At 39.2% G+C, this 20,165-nt stretch overlaps 2 protein-coding genes across 2 annotated transcripts in view; both read right to left on the bottom strand.

Annotated features, from left to right (window-relative positions):
• LOC110840124 (uncharacterized) overlaps positions 1–8,122 on the bottom strand; it is a 184,138-nt gene extending 176,016 nt beyond the window's left edge. Inside the window, exons 1-2 of the mRNA XM_087345414.1 lie at positions 7,993–8,122; positions 4,543–4,822 (exon numbers count right to left, since the gene is read on the bottom strand). The gene's annotated coding sequence lies outside the window, so the exon portion shown is untranslated. The remainder of the gene's footprint in view (positions 1–4,542; positions 4,823–7,992) is intronic.
• An 853-nt stretch (positions 8,123–8,975) lies between these two features.
• On the bottom strand, positions 8,976–19,978 carry LOC110839619 (chitinase-like protein EN03). The gene is made up of 6 exons (XM_022084000.2): positions 19,767–19,978; positions 15,386–15,636; positions 13,583–13,715; positions 11,498–11,670; positions 10,445–10,634; positions 8,976–10,292 (listed from the first exon to the last, which is right to left on the bottom strand). Exons 1-6 carry the CDS (start codon positions 19,882–19,884, stop codon positions 9,841–9,843), a joined length of 1,317 nt encoding a protein of 438 aa, XP_021939692.1. The 5' UTR covers positions 19,885–19,978; the 3' UTR covers positions 8,976–9,840.
• Between the last annotated feature and the right edge of the window lie 187 nt (positions 19,979–20,165).

The following is a 20,165-nucleotide window of genomic DNA, read 5'->3' on the forward strand; positions in this document are numbered from 1 at the left end:
TGGAATTTAGCTAAGAGATATTCACCTTTTTAAGTTCAAACTTTCGGACGTTGGTACTCAAACAAATATGTTCATCGGGATAATTAGCAACATTTACTTCCTGCGATACATATCTCCATACATCTTAAAATAAAATTTTGATATGTGTATTAATGCCCTATCTCAGATTCGAAATTCGAAATTTGTCAGAAATTATTTACGACAGTTGCCTAGCGTGAAACAATCCTATCCAGAACGAGATGGCGAGCAGATACAACTTCATATATCGAACATTCTTCTACGTAGACACCCAAGGACATGCAGAACTCAAACACTGACGCAACCTACCGGGTAGAGCACAGAACCATAGCTTTCGACGCTCGATTGCAACAACCTCTATAAACCCGCGCGCATCACGTCTTGAATGCCAGCAAATCAATGTCGAGGGACTGCACGTCATCGTCTGTTGTTTGTTATTGTTGTTCCCAAATATTTGAACTTTGTAACCCTTTCAAAGGCCTTATTAGCCACCCTAAGATAATTTTGCCCGCCTGTCTTCTGATGACGAGATACTAACATGTACTTAGTTTTTTCTGAATTTACTTCTAGCCCCACCTGTCTACTAGCTTCCAGTAAAAATTCTGCGTTCCTCTTTATTGTATTCATATCGTCCCCCAATAAATTAACATCAGCAAATGCCAATAGCTGATGTGTCCCATTCAATTGCAAACCCTCGTCTTGGACTTTCCTGATAGCATATTCTAGCGCAAAGTTAAAGAGCAAGGAAGACAAAGCATCTCCTTGTTTTAGACCGTTCTTGATGAAGAATGTCTCAGGTACATATTTACCTACTCGAATTTTGCTACAGGTTTCATTTGAGCACATTTTTATTAGACTCACTAGTTTCTTTGTTATACCAAATTCAATAAGAATATTGTATAACACTTCTCCCATAAGAGAGTCAGATGCTTTTTTGAAATCTATAAATAATTGATGTACGGTCCCACCGAACTCCCATTTTTTCTCTAGTATCTGACGAATGCAAAAGATCTGATCAATCGTTGATCTGTTTCGCCTGAACCCACTCTGATGATCCCCAATAATTTCATTCGCATATGGAATTAATCTTGCCTAAAGAATGTTTGATAGAATTTTGTATGAGATTGATAACAGCGAAATTTCTGCTGGAATCTGATCAATACCTGGAGATTTATAACTTTTCAACTTCCCAATGGCTAGTTCAACTTCACCTAAACTAGGTTATGGCACCAACAGTTCAGCTGTATGTATTTTAATCTGTCTAATATCACCAGTCTCATGAACATTTAAGAGCTCGCTAAAGAAATTTTACCACCTATTCAGAATTTGTATTGGATCTGCAAGGAAATTGCAACTATCATCCTTTACGAAATTGGTCTGGGGTTGATATCCTTTCTTAAAGTTATTAATGCCTCTGTACAGGTCTCTGATATTTTTTTCCTTATTATTTGTCTCAAGGTCAGCAATTTTGCCCTTCAGATATTCCCTTTCTTATTCCTAGAGGTTCTACTAGCCTCACATCTCACGTTACATAGATTATTCGCATTTGTTTTGTTTGGTTCCTTCGATCTTTTAATTTGGAATATTCTTCATCAAACCACGGTTTATTTAGTTTCTCTTTGGCTGAAAATTTGATGCAGTTTCTGACATTTTCCCACTCCCTGTTGATGTCCACACATTCATTATTTTCATTTGTCTCTCAAATTTGAAACCTGTTCGAAATTTCAACTTGATATTGTTCCTTCGCCTCTCCCTCACTTAATTTTTCAAATCAAATCTTTCTGTGTCAAAATTTTGTTTAGTTCGTCTACTTACTGAAAGCCGCTCCCTCACTTTTGCTACCACCAGATAATGATCAGTGTCACAATCTGCTCCTCTGAATGATCTCACATCAATTACATTTGTTTGCCTTCTCTTATCTACTAATACATGATCTATTTGATTGTGTGTGCTGCCATCTGGAGAAGTCCAAGTGTATTTATGAACATCACGGTGTGGAATTTTTGTACTTTTTACAATTAAATCTTTTGATGTAGCGAAGGTTACTGCTCTAACACCGTTAACATTACTAAGTGCATGGAGACTCTCGCTGCCTATTGTGGGTTTGAAGATATCCTCCCTCCCAATTTTTGCATTGAAATATCCTAGCAGAATATTCATGTGATACTTGCCAAATGTATAAAATACTGAATCCAATTCTTCATAAAAGCTATCCTTGATATCATCGGTGTTGTCCTCAGTTGGGGCATGAACATCAAGGACAATGATGTTGCACCAACGTCCTTCCAAAATTACGTAAGACAACCGGTCACTAACAAATTCTACTCTCTTAACTGCAGCCCTAACTTTGCTATGAACAAAAAAAACCCATCCGTATCTGATGATTGTCATTTCCCTTTCCATAGAAAAATGTAAAACTGTCCACTGGGATTCTGCCCTCCCCTCTCATCGCACTTCTTGCACTGACACTAAGTCCAACTTATAATTCTCTAATTCCCTACTCACTGATTTCAGTGCCTGAGCCTTACAGAGACTCCAAATGTTCCACGTTCCAAATCCCATATCCATATCAATTGCCATTGAAATGCCAAAGAGTCCGTCCTGGTCGGAGGCACAGTTAATTTGTTTGTTGTTTGTTTTTACGGTGAAAGGTTGTTAGCCTTAAGCCCAACCCCCAACCTGGAGGACCAGAGTATCACTCTTAGTCTGGCGCATTGCCTTAAACCTGTCCGGCTTGGGTGACCTTACCATGAGCTGAAGCTCCGGCTGGCATAGCCCTAAGGGTCATTTGAGCATGCAAGCCTCCTCAATATACATTGAACTAAATCTTACATTATGTACACTCACAAGTTACAACAAGACAGACGCTTATAATGGTTTTTCAAACAAAGTCGCGAGACGCGCGTTAGCCGCCGAGGTTTCGTCTACATCTTGGCCACGTGAAAACCCAAGCTCAATTAACAGACCCATTAAAAATTACGCAGGACCTTAATCAGGGTGAAGGGGTGGCCCCATCCCTACTTAATCTGGCACTGGAATATGCTATCAGTAAACTATCTGCAAACTTTAAAGGCACACCAGAACATCATGCAACACAGATGGTGGGTTACGCAGGAGACATCTGCCTTCTGAACAGGAATATCAGGGCAATCAAAGAAACTTAACAGGAACTCAAGAAAGCTGCCAAAGAAACAGGTCTCAGTTCAAAATGTCAATAAACTCAAGAAATGATTCAGACACACTCTAGAACCAACAAAGGCCAATGGCTCAGAATTGGTGACCATAATATCAGGATGGTCAATAATCTTATTTACCTAGGTTCATGTACCACTGACAATAATTACGAGCTTGAGGAAATCCAGGGGAGCCTAAAGCAATGCATAATATTCACTGCATGCAATAATAAAAAGCTGTGATAAGCATAAGAAATCCAAAATAAGGCTGTATGAGACCTTAATCCGAACAGTCCTCACCTACGGAAGCAAAAGCTGAAAGCCTTCCAAGAATTCAGAGGTTGTTACAAATACCTTTGAAAGAAAGATACTTGGGCGGATTTTAGATCAGTGAACAAAGATGGACACTGGAGAATCAGATACAACAAAGAACTTTATGATCTTGTTACCTTTGTCAAACTTAAAAGGCTACGATCACCTGGACATATTCAGCGACTACCACCAGATCACATCCCAAAGAAAGCCCTTAGAGCAGTCAACCAGTCGGAAGCAATGGAAGGGATGTGAGGATGCAGAAAAGGAAGACGCTGTCAGTTTTCTCAGACGCCGCAACTGGAAAATGACTACCCAGAATAGAAACGCTTGGACTCGGATGTTATGAGAGGCCAGAACCCGACTCGAACCGTAGTTCCATTTGACGGATCTACTACAGACATGATCCTGCAGAGGCCAATTGAATTTCTTTTATCTCATTAAGTGGTAATAAAAGTTACACATTTTAACGAGAGTGAGATATACAAATTTCGTATCAAGCGCCATTTTTTTGTACGGTGAGCAATTCTGTTACCAACTAATGAGTTTGATTTAAGATTAATGTGAAACAGAGGTCAATTAGATTAATACAGCACATAACAAAAAATGCACAAGTTTTAATGTATTCCCCCCACTACTATGCCCACAAATACCAAGTTTCGTAACTATAATTTTCAAGTACTTCGAGAAATAAAGCCACCAGACACTCTGACTGTGCACACTTAACATACTTTGGATACTGGGAACGACCGGTTCTTCAAGTGCCTGAGCACTGGGGGTCCCAAATTTTTCGTTGGTTTTGATCTACAGATATTTTGGTTGGACGAGGCATCGGCCCATCACAGGGCAGCACAACACAAAAAAACGCGGACAGACATACATAGCTTGAGTGGGTAACAAACCCACGGTCCCAGTGACCAAGCGGCACAAGGCCCAAGACCTCAGACCGTGACCCCTGACTACCCATGGTGACGTCATTTCAACTTTCATACAAAGAATGCACAATATGAAAAGTGGGCACTAACTTTGCGATGCTCACCAGCTTTTTAAGTAAAGTTGATTCGACTGCAAAGATTTCCTTCTCTTGGGCAAGAAACTGCACATCTAAGGGCCACAGGTCCTCATTTGTCATGACAGGTTCTTCTGTTGCGTCTGCTCCTGGAGCTGGCTCGTTCAGTGGGCAGTGGTGAAGGTCCTTCAGTCTTCTTGAGTATCTGTGCATAAAATCTGGTAGCAAGGGAGCCTGCTGTCACAGATCGTATTCTTTTCTTCCCAACTTTTACGGCCTTTTCCGCGTTCAGGCTACTTCCAGTGCTTGCCTGAAAGAAAACCAAGTCACCTGATTTGCGAAGGGACCAGTACTTTATTCTTCTTTCTGGAATGTTCCCCTTTAACACAGCTAAGGACATCTTCAATATATGAAAAAGTACACAAACTCCATACGATTTACCTGTTTATGAGCAACATCATAAGTCAAAATTCATGTTACTTATGTACACTATGGTTGTTGAGCTAGGCATATTTTTGTTTGATTTGAGGTTTTCACAGCAATGGGTATGAACATGTCTGTCTTATGGTTTGTTACATGATGTAGTATGGTAATTTAACACCAACGTTTCAGAGGTCATCCAGCCTCCGTCATCAGGGTGATCGCCCCGATGACTTTGGCAGTATGACCTCTGAAACGTTGGTAAACATCTACCATACTACACGGCGCAACAGCCCATAAGACAGAAATCTTGAATGCATATTGTATTTCAAATTGTTTCTGGTAGTCAGGTATAGGCAAATTCTTTCTAATTTGTTACAACTATTCCTTCCACATCCTCCCCAATGGTACCTTGATGCAATGGTGGGGCTTGCATGCACTGATTACAACAATAGCTATGCCGGTGGTAGCTTAGTAATTGGTAGGGCCTCTCTTGCTGGACAGTTCAAGAGGTAGGTTCCAGATGAAATTGATACCAAAGTCCTCCGAGTTGGGGGCACTGCCTTGCGGGTAGGAGAGGCACCTACTACAGCCAAGGGAATATACTCCTACAGGAAACCATCAAGCCCAGGTGATGTAAGGGGGCACTCGCTCCAATGAGCTATAGGTGATAAAGGCTAATAACCTATACATCCGAGATTATCTTATTAGAGAAACCACAACAAATAACAGTGGGATGGACAACACAGAAAAAAATGTTTGCAATGAAAACGAAATCACGAATTGGATGTTGGAATGTCTGAACACTTTGGGAGACAGTGAAAATCAGAGAAGCTGTAACACAAATGAAACTGAAATCCCTGGAATTAGGAAAACCCAATGAGCAGGTTTCGGAGAAGTAACCATCCAAAGACTTTAGTCATTCTATACACTGCCAGTAACATATACATCTTTTTGGGACATCGTGTATGCTTATCATCAGCACTGGGTGGAGGTGACTGGTTAGCAGCTTTACACAACACATTTTACATGGGGAAGGGTTTTTGCCTTTCTCAGTTTACTTTCTAGACAACCATCTTCATTTACACTAGGCCTGTGAAACTCCCATGTCAATGTCATAACTATGTTCTTGTAGGTGGTTACCGACATTACATCTCTATCCAGAAGAAGAAAATGATGTTTCTCTTAAAAATTGCTAACTACATATAACAGTACAAAATCTCACAACCTAGAAGACCAAATTCAGCATTTCTGATACCATGAAAACCTCAAATCTCTTGTTCTAATTTTAAGGGTGTCTCGTAAACATTGCTGTTTCAACGTGAGAGTCACACGTAATTGTCCGTTAAGGACCACAGTCATATGCAAACACATCCATAGATATCCATAACCTCAGTCCTTGAGGGTGTTCATCATTATCCACACACATACAAACATTCTTAATCTGAGCAGACTGGACTTCAGTACAATTAACATTCTTTGTAACAGAAGCACTACAGGAATGCAATATGTAAAAGAAAGAAAAAACAGTTTCGATTAAATGCTGGTTCCCAGATATTGTAAGAGAGCCACATGAATCTATTAAATTATTTAGAACTGTAATCCTCAAAGTGTGGTATTCATTTCAGTGGTACACAAATATTGAAGAAAATTGTCTGATATAAAATACATACTAGCATCTGTAATTTAAGTGTTGGTACATAAAATGGAAGAGAGGCAGAGAGAGACACACACACACAAATAAACAAGCAAACAAACAAACTTGCAAGATTAACATTTAAAAGCTGTTCCACTATATATACGCCATGTAGGAGATTGGGGGAAGTGGAGGTATAACTCCTACTCATTCTTGACCTAAGCACTAGATGGGGCTGAGTGGTTAGCATTACGGCCTGGCAGCACTTTACCCTCAGGAAAGGATCCTGGTACCCATTGGATAGGAGGCAGGGCCGATCTGGACGCACAGGCTAGAAGAAAATTCCTCTGCCCCCCCATTGAGGATTGAACCCCAGTCCTCCAGCCTGTACCCAGTCACTATACTGACTGAGCTCACAAGATCAAAATTTGGAAGACTAAAAAATAAAGTAAATTGATTTGTTGGTGACATAATATTGTTACTTGTGAGAATAAAGCTTTAGAGACAAAATTAAAGAACTTTAATTAAATATGTGGGATGATAAGATGAGTATTAAATAAAAAGACAAGACACACATAAGTTTATACTAAAATTATGACCATCCTTACTTTAAAGTTCAGCTCAGAAGTATGTTCAAAAACAAATAACAACATACAGCAGAAACTGCAATAATCAAATTACCTAGAAATGCGACTGAATGTACATTAAAAGATAAATACAGAAATACCAGCAACAGAAACAAATTTAACATTTAATTCAAATATTAAAATTAAGAATAGCTGAAGTATGCACACCAAGTTTAAAAAATGGAACTTCTGACAAATAAACATTTATATTCGAAGGAAGATGAAACACTGTAGTCCCAAAACTCAGGTGCGAGGACAAACCTACGCTGTAAAATGATGGAAAAGATTTAGAGAAACTTTAAAGTTTATGATGATGAGAACGGAGTGGGTTGCAGACATTTCAATAAACTATATAAAATTATGTTAATGCAAGTGATCAGTACTGCCTGGACCAAGTGTCTAATTAATGAGGATGAAGCCCATATGTTTTAATCAACAAGTCCGAGGTTGAATTCAGTCCTGACCACACATCTCAGCTGCAACTGGGATGTAACTGCTTCCGTCCTACATTCTTTAACAAAATGTACATGGCACGGAAACTTTTTGTGAAGATCAAGACGACGCTTGGATATATTTATTCACGGTATTCTGTTTGGTATTTTTAAGTAAGTTAATGTATAAATACAAAATATTACAACAAAATACACACAACTAAGAACTTGCATTCAGTTAAGATACGTAAACTATGGACGCTCCAACCACACGAGTAACTGCAAATTCAGAAGATTATACATACAAATAAGCACTTTCAAATGTTATCGTTTGTTTTAAGGAACAATAACTCAAAGTTACACTTACCGTTCAATCAGTTAACTTTAAAATTTAGAAGAGATGTGCCTACAATGAGATTTTTCTTCACCACAAACAAATAACACCAACGTCCACCGCCATGACAGCTCGAGAATGTTATATAGTATGCCGTCATCAGCTGTACGAACAGACAGCGCTATTCACATCATTTGAAAGTTAATTTGGATGGCGGAATAAAACGCCACAACCCAGTCCCAATCTCTAAGTTTGACCTCAGAAGTCGAAAACTGCTAATCGATGTAAGTGAACATTGATTTGAATTTAAATTAGATCGCGAATCCCGAAACACGTGAAAACAATAACCAATCAACTTACACAATTAAGGTTTAGACCAAAGAGAATATACTGGTACCACAGTCAATACCAACATTGGAACGTTTTAGTTGCAGCTCCAGGTCTGCCAAATTAAAAATTAATCGAAATTTATGTGAAATAATGGTACTGCAATTCAATTATCAATAAACTTGCAAAATTGATACGAGAGTCTCGAAAGTGACGCAGACATCGTCACAAAAACATACAAATACTCTTATTTATATCTGTATCTCGCAGACACATGCCTTCAAAGAATGGTGATAGTGAGTATAAATGCGTTCTTTATATGATTTACAATATCAATACCTTGCCAATGTTTCCTTTTCGTAACCCGATTTGATGCTCCTATCCCATATCATGTATCTCACTGAGGAGACTAATTGCTCGACATAACCATACTTTGCTTTGTAAAATTGGGTGACAGCTTAGGCACAATATTATAACTACAAGATAAACATTTAAACTGGTGCTCATCTAACTTTGCACCACAAACAGATACAACTGGTCACACAATGCGAGGCCTTAAAAAACAGCTAGTTATGTCAAGAAGCAGCACTTCTTTCCGAAACACAAAAATCAGTGTAAATGTTGTACAGTTCAATGCTTCTCTCATGAGACATAAGCTTTCTTGAAGTCTGTAAAAGAAACTCTGAAGATGTTTTATCTCGACATACATATATATTTATTTATTTTTAAACACCTTTTACATCATGCAATACACAATTTTTGAGATACTCTTTTTCCTTATACACAATTCAGTCTGTTTACAAAGTAAATGCATGACAGCCATCCGTGCCGATCTAAACTCAAAGCCTGATCCTAAGACACAAACTAATTCACAAAAAAAATCAGAGCCGTCTTTCAGTATTTTTCCAAATCTGATATCATCTTTCCATGAACAAGTTGTTAACATATGTGAGACGTGTAAATCATCTACAATCATAAATTGAGGAATATGAAGTCCCAGCGATAATCGAAATATAATCAGCACGTGGAGCAGTCTCTTGTTACTGTCAAATGTATTGAAGTGTGCAGGGACTTTATGGAAAGGGATATACAATTCTTGTCATGAAAATTCAGGAGAGCAAATGAGAGAATCCCATTACATCTTGCATCTATAATTTCTTTTGGACCCCACAAAATCGGATGTCTGGGAAATACAACCACATGCTGATGAGAAGGATTTTAGCTTTCAATTTGTTTAATCTCTTACAGGACAGTGGTGATTAATTACATGTCACTTGCCTTAGTAATAATATCTTGATATTTTGCTCACAAATTTGATGCATGTCTTCCCTCTGAGAATAAAGACAATTTTTACCTTGGTAATCTAAAAATACAATTAATTTTCTTGGTAGCTGGAACAATTTCTTTAAATAAAGTAAGTTTCATCCCACAAAGCAGCAATGTAAGACATCAGTTTAATATATTAATGTGGATGAACTCACATAAAAGACATCGGGTAAGGGCTATTTATTGGATTTCTATCGAGCATATCTCAAATATACAAGGGCTTGGTCCTTACAAGTGATTCTTCGCTGCTTTAAGAATGGAGAACCTTTCTCCAGTACAAATGCCTCTGAAGTCGTCAAGTGAGATATCCCATATGGCAATGCCCCCCAAGCCCTTGTTTTTAACATATGCACCTTTGTAACCAGCAGTGTCAGGGTCTTCATAGGCCACCCACAGGCCAGTATCAGAGCTGGAATCAGGCAGGCGGTAAGCATATGATCCAAGTTTGTGAGAAGGGTCGGTGACAAGACGCAGCTGATGGGGGGCTGATGGCGATTTCACATTGCTGTTAGGAAGTAGACTGCACACCTCTGGATATGACAACAGACCAGGGGTCTTGGTCTGAGGTCCTGCTTCACCTGGACCATCAGCCCCAATTGGGGGCACACCAGAGATCTTGCTTTCTGATGTCAGTTTCCAGGTCACGCCAAAAGCTCCAATTCCGAGGATGATCTTATTCGCTGCAATAAAGAGAGTCAAAATAATTTGTGAGGCAAGAGATACAGTATGGGTATGAAAACATTTTATGATAGTTTTCAGGTACGTCCTTTGAAATCATTGAAATGTGTTTCGCCTCTCCCCACTCTCAATCTCATTTGCGTAATATCCTTACCTGGCACTCCCTTCTCGAGCCACCAACGGATTGTGCCGTCTACAGTGAGGTTGGTATCCCTGTCTCCAGCCTGGTACAGGGCCGCAGGATAGTCTGCCTCATCAGGCTTCCTTTCTGGAGTTGTATAGTTAAATGCCAAAACACTGATATAATCCAGGTTAGGTACAATATCCTTCAGATCGTAGTAAATCTACAGGAAAGAAAAATGTCATGTTACATTTTGTACCTCCAAATATTCCTATGGTCCGCCAGTTCTTAACCTCTGAACTAAAATATGGGTGAGTGGAGGACAGTGGTAACTTAATTTTGAAAATAGTTTTATGGTGTTTTTTAAAACCCGTTGTTGCAGCTGTCATATGTATAGACAACAAATGGAACACAAAACTCTTTCTCGCTACAAAAACCCAACATTAAAAACATTTCTTATCCATTTAATTCAGATTATATCCTTCAAATCTGTTTGACTGCTCATTTTTATCTCTTAGATTTGATCTCACTGATAATACTAGGTTTCAATTTAATCAGTGGATCTCTGTATATATTCTCCATTCCTAATTTGATCAACTTTCTTCAGCACAATTGTTCTTTTAAATATCCCATTTCCAAAATACTGTATGCCATATTCATCTCTCGTGGTACACGGCCATTGTGCGACAGTATTCTTAGTAGTGTGTAGTTGAGTGTTTATGTTTGGCACCAACATTAATAAACACAAAATTCTCCTTCTGATAAGTACCATGTTACTGACATATATATTTATAGCTCCGATCAGTCTTAACCTTAGAATTAACCTGTCATGGGTAGTGAGCTTCACACACCAACCACTTTTAGCCATTGCTGTACTTAGCGCCCTAGAACGCTCGGCTATTTAAACTGCCGTGCTAGCCTGAATGATCTCCATGGCAAAATGTATTTTGATTCTAATAGTGACAGAAGATTTGAGAGTTCACTCGAATGTGGCTGCTGTTGATGTGAACCTTAATGGTGTAGTGAAACAGAGAGAAAACTACATTTTACCAATGCAGGTAACAGCTGCTGCCACAGGATACTTACCGAGGCATCCACATTAGGCAGGACGGTTGTCGTAAGCAAGAGACCATCTGGTCTCAACGAGTTCTTCAGATCCTTAATGAGAGCTGTGAACCCGTCTCGGTGCTCCTCCGCCTTCTCGTCTTTGTGGCTATGCGCAAGACCAACTGTCTTCCTGATGCTGTGCCAGATAGATCCTGTATGTCATTAAGAAAACCTAGTTATAAGCACCAACAATCCATTATGGTTTCAACATCTTTCCTTTTATATGTTCTGTTATTTGTAGCCAACTCATTAAAGCGTTACTGCTTAACGTGCATATAAAGTAGGGCATATTAATATGGATCTTCCTTTTGGGTAGCAGCACCAAACAGAAGACAGCTTGTTACTGAATGGCATACGATTTTCAGGTTACAAATGAGTAAATATTTCACCAAAATGAATCATATGTATTAGATATCCAAACAAAGTTTCATAATGACCGATATGTACATTTGGAAAGAGTTTACGATGATTCCTGTCTTCTGGGTTGTTGCACTGTGTAGTCTGGTAGACGTTTACCGACGTTTCATCGATCCTTGCTGTCTCCACCATCAGGGCGATGATTCAACAACCCAGAAGACAGCCATCTTCAGACTTGAAATACTGCTGAAAGCATGTCATTCTCTGCTGGTTGCAAAGAACAATCTATCTCATATTTATAATTTACTCTGATATACCATACATGTATATTTCATCTGTCAGTGAGACCTGAAATATTTGGCTGTTTCGGTGTTAGGGGTGTGATGATGTCACACAATCAGGACCATAGTTGGCTACAAAGAATTACGAGATGATATATATATATATTATGTACACTTTATCCCCTAAGCCTCAAAAAGTAGTTTAGTTATCTCATGAAAGACTAATGTTAATTCCCAAATAACTTGCATTTGAAGAATTCTAAACAACTTTCCAGTCTTTGCGGGCGCATATTTTGATGCAATCGGCACTGAAAATAAAGTTTGTTCTCTTGATTGTCCACGCATTCAAAATTCAGGCTTGCACTGTATGTCACAGCTGATAGGTTATATTTGGGAGATCACGGGTTCAAGTTTCAGACCAGAGATCTACTGATGTTTTTCATGGTTTGCTTAGTCCCTCCAGGCAAATGCCAATCTCACTCACTCTACAGTGCAGGATATTCTTTGAGGAGTTGATTGCATACTCGGCTTGTCAAAGAATACCCCGCTTTCTCTATGGAACCCTAAGGTTCACCGTTTTCACAAAAGCGTGCCACCGGACTCTATACTGAGCTAGCTCTGTTGATTCGTATCTCCCTAAGGCCACAAATACATCCTTCCATATCCTTTGTAATTTGTTATTCATGTATCATACTATCATTTCATGCTATATAATCAGAACAACTAACTACCCTTAATTAAATTACAAATAAATTTAATCTTCTCTGATGAAAATAATTTTCTATGTGTTTGCACCCACATGTTACAGCGAAAATTGTAATTAATATAATAATCAGCATAACATTTGTGCACGAATAATCATTGTACCTGAAACAGTTATATGATCGTAAGACTTGAGGTTCTCACAGCGGTGAGTATGAAGATATCCGTCTTCTGGGTTATTGCGCTGTGTAGTCTGGTCGATGTTAACCAACGTTTCAGAGGTCATCGCCCTGATGACGGAGGCGGTATGACCTCTGAAACGTTGGTTAACATCGACCAGACTACACAGCGCAATAACCCAGAAGACGGATATCTTCAGTTATATGATCATTGTAGGTTAAAACTATCATGAAGATATATGACATTACAAAGACATTTTAATTATTAAGTATTGTCCAAGAGTAGACCTGACATCTTTGAGGGAGGCGGGGTAGAATTCTATGCTACTAGCGGACTAAAAAACACACGCAGCTTATACAGGCCGCACGTCGTGAACTAATGTACTGACTGATAGCACAATGTTCAAAGGTATGTGCATGCGCAGAACCCACTTTCCCCCTGCCACGCAACCAACGGCTGCCACGTCTACTCTCGTGCCTTGCGGACAATAGGTGGTGATCAATATCCTGTTCTGAGCTATCAGATACCTAATAGTGGTACTCACTCAGAGTGCTGCGCTCCTTTTGAATGGGAATCGCAGGAAATTCCCAAGCTAGGTCCAGACCATCAAAGGCATACTGGCGCAGAAGAATCCTTGCTGAACTAACAAAGGCTTTACGGCTGTCTTCACTTTCCAACTGGAATTCATAAATAGTATTAACTGAATTTATCAATATGGACAACTTGAAATGTCTACATCTCTAACTCAAAACAACATCGTCGGATGCTATTCTAAGGCAGTTCAAACTAGTCTGCGCTCTACAACAGTTTTCTTCCGATAACTGCAAATATCCTACTATCTCTGTCTTTGATTCCAAGAAACCAAAATCCAAGAGTTCCATTACAATTGTGTAAATGTTTTTCATTTCCCTTCCAAGTTATAAATTCAGCACTCAGATTTTTTGTAAATTAAACATATCATATTAAATATGTTGGAAATATATTTTCTACATATAGAGATGATAATTTCGGACGAGTAACTTCAATAAGACGAATGTCATAATTAGAATACATTTTGGTAGAAATATATCAAGGAATATTCATGAAGTAATGGCAAAACCTACTTTTATGTACAGAATAAGAACTTTAGATTCTATAAAATGAGAGGATAAAAGAAATTAGTAAGCTCAACAAATGAAATACTTCAGACCATTCACTGAATATACATCATAGGATCATCTCTGCAGCCAATTAATTAGAGATAATTGAGCTGTAATGAATATAGCAAATATATTTAGAAATGTAAAGTGCAATGAAAAAAATGTGGAGTAAAGGAGGAGAAAAGAAAGAAAGCATTATTAAAGAAACTAACCTCAGAGACAGAAAAATATTTTGAGGACTGGGAAAAGATGGCCTGATCAGTTTTAAGACTCAGAACAGACTCTGGAGGCATAAACCTTGACAGTTATGGAGGAGAAGATTTATTTTTTTTTTTATTTGTAGTGTTCTGTCTGACGACAGGTCCATATGAACAGGATCCTTCCATCCTTTTCTCGGACTGGGACCTGTTCATATACGTTCTTGGCAGATGATCCAGAAACGGTTTGCCATTGCCTTCTTCTGTGTGTGAATGGAGTAATTGTTGGGATGCCACGGAGGAAAACTCCGTGTTGCCTAGACCACGGCATTGCCCAACACAAGTTATAAATTCGGGCACCGCCGGGAATCGAACCCGAGACCCCAGGATCACAAGGCCAGCGTTCTAACCGCTAGACCACCGTGGCTAGGCTTGTATATAACATTACTTTTGTTAGTTGAATATTACAAATATGAACAGAGTATGAACCATTTATAATTTTGGACAACATTTTTCATTCCTAGAAATGTAGGCTTCTACTAGTGCATACTTTGCAAAAGATACATCTTTCCCTAAGTTATGCTATCGTTAATTTAGTTTTACAATAATTTAAGAAACTTCAGACATTAGAAGTTTTTCCCCCGAGCTTCTTGTTACTGACGTAAAAAAGTTTTGGCAACTATGTGAATATTTCATATTAAATTAATGGATGTTAGGACAATAACTGATGCACAATTATAGCTGTTTTACATTTATATAATGATCACAGTAGTTTTTGGCCAGTGGAATATTCAAGGAGAAGGCTAGGAGCAAGTCACTTGTACGATGGTAGAACGTTTCGTCTGAATCCAGGAAAGACGAGGAGCTTGTCGGACTGAAAGCCCAAACAAAAGAAATACACTGACCTTGCCACCTCAGGTACACAGCTTCTCCACTGGCCAAAAACTACTGCGCTGAGTACAACAGCTTACGTACTTGTATTCAAGTTATATAGAATACAGAGTTACGTACCAGAGTGAGGTACTTTTGCTTGTCAGGGTCAGCCAACCCCCCCACAGAGAGGAGAATGTTCAGGCCCGGGTAACGCTTCTTGAGTGATGTCACGGCCCTGTAGTAACCCTTCCCAGAGTCGAGCTCCTGGTACTCATCCAGAGGGACCAACTTGTTGTTTCCACCATCAATAACAGCAAACCCATACACCAGGTGTGTGCAGGTGGAGAGGGCGGGTTCGATGTCCCCTGGGGCCTCCGCTTTCCCTATACCTGTAGACACATTAACATCACCATCAGTGACGTCACGATCAGTAATGTCAGCTCATCAATTCATGGCCAATTACAAGCACTAATCATTTTTATCATATAAGTCCATGTACTTCTTCTTATATGGCTCTCCGGTCCATGACCTCCTCAATTCTCCTCTTCCATTCAGTCCTATCCTCCGCTGCTCTGGATCAATTCTGAAGACGATATTACTACCATTGTTGCCGTCAGTGCATTTGACTTGTATCTGAAGGTACCTAGTTCAAATATTGGCTATGGAATTGGCTACTCTAAGGTATTTCATGGTTTTTCAAGGTCCAGTTTCATGACGGTAAATTTTATTTTTTTAGTTGTTAAACAATTTCCAAAGACTGCAGCAGGTTATCTCAGCATCTTCTTTAGGTTGTCTTGTTTCAAAACCCAGGCTACTCATTTTATCAAAATGCAAGTGTCCCACATAGTAAGTTAATTATAATTTTTGTCTTTGCAAGTTTCTTAAAATGGATGTGCATATGGGATTATTTCCCTGTGCAGCTGCATGTTCGAGAAGGCAGTCTTGTAGGCAGATCTACTTTGGAAATTTGGTTAAAATATTAACATTTTTCCATCACTGAGATGTAAATCTGTTTACAGCATACCTGAGGGTGTAAAGTTGACTCAAAGAATGCTTATGAACATTCATCTGTCAGGCTAATTACTCCAACAAAAGGCTTAAGTTGTACCTTTCAGTAAATAGTCCCCAACTGAAATGTTTCTGCTCATATCTGAATAAAGATCCAATCAGCATCTTGAGTTTGAATTCTAGACCTTAGGCCCTCTCTGTTAAATCAGGACTTAGCATTTTTTAAAATTTAATCTGTACCATTGTATCTCATTTATTTATTAAACAGAGTAAATACAACAAATTTGATATAATTAATAATATATGAAACTTGTTGCACTGATTGGAACTAACAGATTAACTAACTCCCTGGTAGCACAACCCGCACGTCCAAGATTGACGACACGATAGCTCGCCACCAGCCATGATCCTGAGCCAACTCCGTCCATTTGCCATCCTCACAGCCCACCTCCCTAAGATCCATCTTGATGTTATCCTCCCATCTCCTTCTCGGTATAACCAGTGGATGTCTTCCAGAATAATTTCCTATCAAAATCCTGAATTCACCCCTTGCTTCCCCCATGCGTGCTGCATGTTCAGCCCAACAGAGCCTCTTAAATTTCACTATCCTCACTATGCTAGGTGACCCCGTACAATTCATGCAGCACCTCATTGTGCAATATTCTAAATTACCCACCTATTTCATCCTTCCTAGATCCAAATATCCTCCTGAGTACCTTGTTTTCAAACACGTGTAATCTATGTTCTTCCTTCCAAGCGAGATACCATATTTCACAACCATACAAGACAAACGGAAAAATTATTGTTTTATAAATCCTGATCTTTATTGTTTTGGATAGCAAATGAGATGCATACTTAAATTTTTAAACATTTTCAAATGATGCTACTTATAATTATGTTCCGCTGTTGTTGCTGATGTTGATCCCGTATTACGCCCATGTATTTAGTTTCGTCTACATTTACTTCTAGGCCTATTTCCCTGCTACCCTGTACGAGAGTTTCTGCATTCTTGGTTATGGTACCCAGCAAACTGACATCATCAGCATAGGAAAGTACCTGGTGCACCATTTGATTCAAGCCCTTCCTGATGACATGTACTAGAGAAAAATTACAAAATATTGGTGATAAAGCATCCCCCTGTTTGAGGTTATTGTGCACTGGGAAAGGATCTGACAGAAAGTTACCTACACAGACTCTACTTGATACCCCATAGATACACATCTTAATTAACCTAAAAAGTTTCTTTAGTATTCCAGTTTCAATCAAAATGCCATACATTACCTCTCTTCTAAGTTGCATGCCTTCCTGAAGTGTACTGACCCATTATACTTCCAATTTTTCTCTGATATTTGTCTAATGCGAAAGATCTGATCAACATTTGACCTAATGCGGCGGAATCCACATGGATAGTCCGCAATAGTTTCATTCTTAAATGACGTTAACAGTGCCAGAAGAATATTCAATAAAATTTTGTACGACGTTGACTACAGAGAGATACCTTGGAAGTTACTGTACTCAATTTTGTCACCTGTTTTATAGATAGGGACAACTGATTCACAGAAAACCACGAAGTGTAAGAATCAGTGTTTGAAAATTCCACCGATTGTAACCAAATTAGATGGGAGACAATTTTATTTATTTACTTCATATCTGCTCAGACTCCTTGCCTTCTTCTGTCTTCGTAAATAAAAACAAAAAAATACAACTGCATTGTCGATTACGTAATCTAACTTCTTCAATATTTTAATTCTTTGTTCCTTTAGACTGAAATGATGATGTAATCTCACAGACAACTGAAGTAAGTCCTTGGTACACGCATTCCATGGTTGTTTGAACGATCGAGAAATTCTGAATGTTCAGTGCTGTGCGAGTCTGTATGCGCGCGTGTATGTACGTATGCGTGTGTGTATGTATAAATGCATGTGTTTATTATTGTATATATACATTCGCCAACCCTACATCCCTAAGATCCAGTTTAATATTATCTTCCGTGCTTTACGGCTGGGGCTTGATGCTGACCACTCACCCCATCTGGTGCCAAGGTCAAGAAAGAGTAGGAGCTATACGTCCCAGTGCCTGCATACGGCATGTAGCGGGACGCTTTACTTTACTTAAACTATGCTTACGCCTTTCGAGTGGTCTTTTTCGTTCAGGGTTTCCAACCACAATTCTGCACACATTTCTCCATGCCCACTTACTGCCTTGGCCTTGAAGAGTACAAATTGTGGTACCCCTCAAGCATTTTTCTCTTATCTCTTGTTAAATCATCCCACTTGGGTTTAAATGTTCTCTAACTAATTCTGTTCATATATGTCCTTAATCTGTATTCTTCCGTCAACAATAATAGATTTCTCCCATTCATCTACCAAATTATCGTGCGCGTTCTTTCACGATGTATATGAAATGGACGAATATGATGCTAGTTATGTCTGTGTCCCCGCATGATTGAACTCTAAAACCACTAGGCGGATTTAGATTAAAACTTATATAGACGTTATGCCATTGGAAAATACCCTAAACTTGCACTTTTACAATTTCTGACAATAGAGAATACCAACATGGCCGAATTTTTGGAAAATTAATTCTTTGTACAGGTCGCGCGAGTAGCGGTGGCACCTAAACGCGCGATGTGTAAGCCGAGGGAGGGGAGTTCAGTAGTAGAGGGGGTCGCACAGCCTCAGCTGCGGTGACGCACCGAACTAAACACAGCTAAGGCTACAAACCAACTGAGGCTGACACCCCTTTAGCGCGTGCTTCGGACGAGTCCATCTCATACGACCTTTGCGCATGCGCCAGCACTTCTCGCGCGACCTATATAATGAAAAATAACAATGTGGCGGCTGCAAGGAAGATAGATGTGACTTCAATAGGATTTGAGGTTTTCACAGCGGCGAGTCTGAAGACTGCTGTCTTCTGGGTTATTATAATCTTTTGAATTGGATTCAAGCCCATTACCCCACGCGTAGGAATCCATTATGGTACCACAGAGTTAACTCGCCTGCCGACGAATCGCTAATGACTTACGTTACTGAAGATATTGAGACCATATAATTTGTGGATTTGGAAACGAAAGTTATGTAAGATAACAGAAGCCATCTTTAATTACTAATTTAGAATTTTCAAAAAAGGAATGTGTGTATTTCGGAATAAGGCGCACCTTTTCAATATTGCTATAAATGGAATTAATACGTTTTTGGATCCCAGAACATAATGCACTCTCTCCTACTTGGATAAATTCTAGCGGATTTTGATGCATACCTGACAAGTTATTCCCTTTCAACATTTCAATAGGAATCTGTCTGAAAAGAGCTAGGTTCAGGCAATAATTGCTCAGATGTATGTATAACAGCATGTACAGTATTGCCAACTCCATGAACATTCAAAAGCTGAACAAGCACTTCTCGAATTTATTGTTGTTCACTTAAACATGAGTTTGTGAACTGACAACACAATGGCTTCTCCTTGTATATTGCTCAAAGCTTTGCTTTGAAGTATATTTGATGTTCCTTACCTTCTCTATATCTCGAGCGACTATCATAGTAACAAACAACACGGTCAACCTGGACGCTGTCTGTCCATTGTATTGCTGCGAGTACAGCAGCAACGCACAGTGCCACCTGCAGTTCCATATTGGAACTTCAATATCGCACGTAGAACACCGAATCTCCTACTGCAGCGGATTCTCAAAGACTGAGAGAACACGTGAACGGCAAATGCTTAAATCTGAGTGCAGATCAGCTCCTCTGATTCAAGCTTAAGCTGTTTAGGCGAGGAAAGGTGGGGATTGAGAATTATTGACCGAGGAGGAGTAGTCTTGGCCTAATGAGCAGAACTGTCGTGTTCCTACGAGAAGTCCCTCGAAACTGCAACTGTTTTCATGTTACACATGAGATATCTTCTGGCGTTATTA

This window comes from Zootermopsis nevadensis, unplaced genomic scaffold (genome assembly GCF_977971745.1).
Source record: "Zootermopsis nevadensis isolate Lab colony 2312 unplaced genomic scaffold, Znev_1.0 Znev_ptg000009l, whole genome shotgun sequence".
Classification (NCBI taxonomy): domain Eukaryota; kingdom Metazoa; phylum Arthropoda; class Insecta; order Blattodea; family Termopsidae; genus Zootermopsis; species Zootermopsis nevadensis.

Bases quoted from the DNA above. Each gene is read 5' to 3' on its own strand.
- LOC110839619 (XM_022084000.2), bottom strand. From the start codon at position 19,884: ATGGAACTGCAGGTGGCACTGTGCGTTGCTGCTGTACTCGCAGCAATA. The intron at 11,671-13,582 runs GTGAGTACCACT...AATGACATACAG, and splicing joins AAAGGAGCGCAGCACTCTGA to GATCTATCTGGCACAGCATC. The intron at 10,635-11,497 runs GTAAGTATCCTG...TCTTTCCTGTAG, and splicing joins TGCCTAATGTGGATGCCTCG to ATTTACTACGATCTGAAGGA.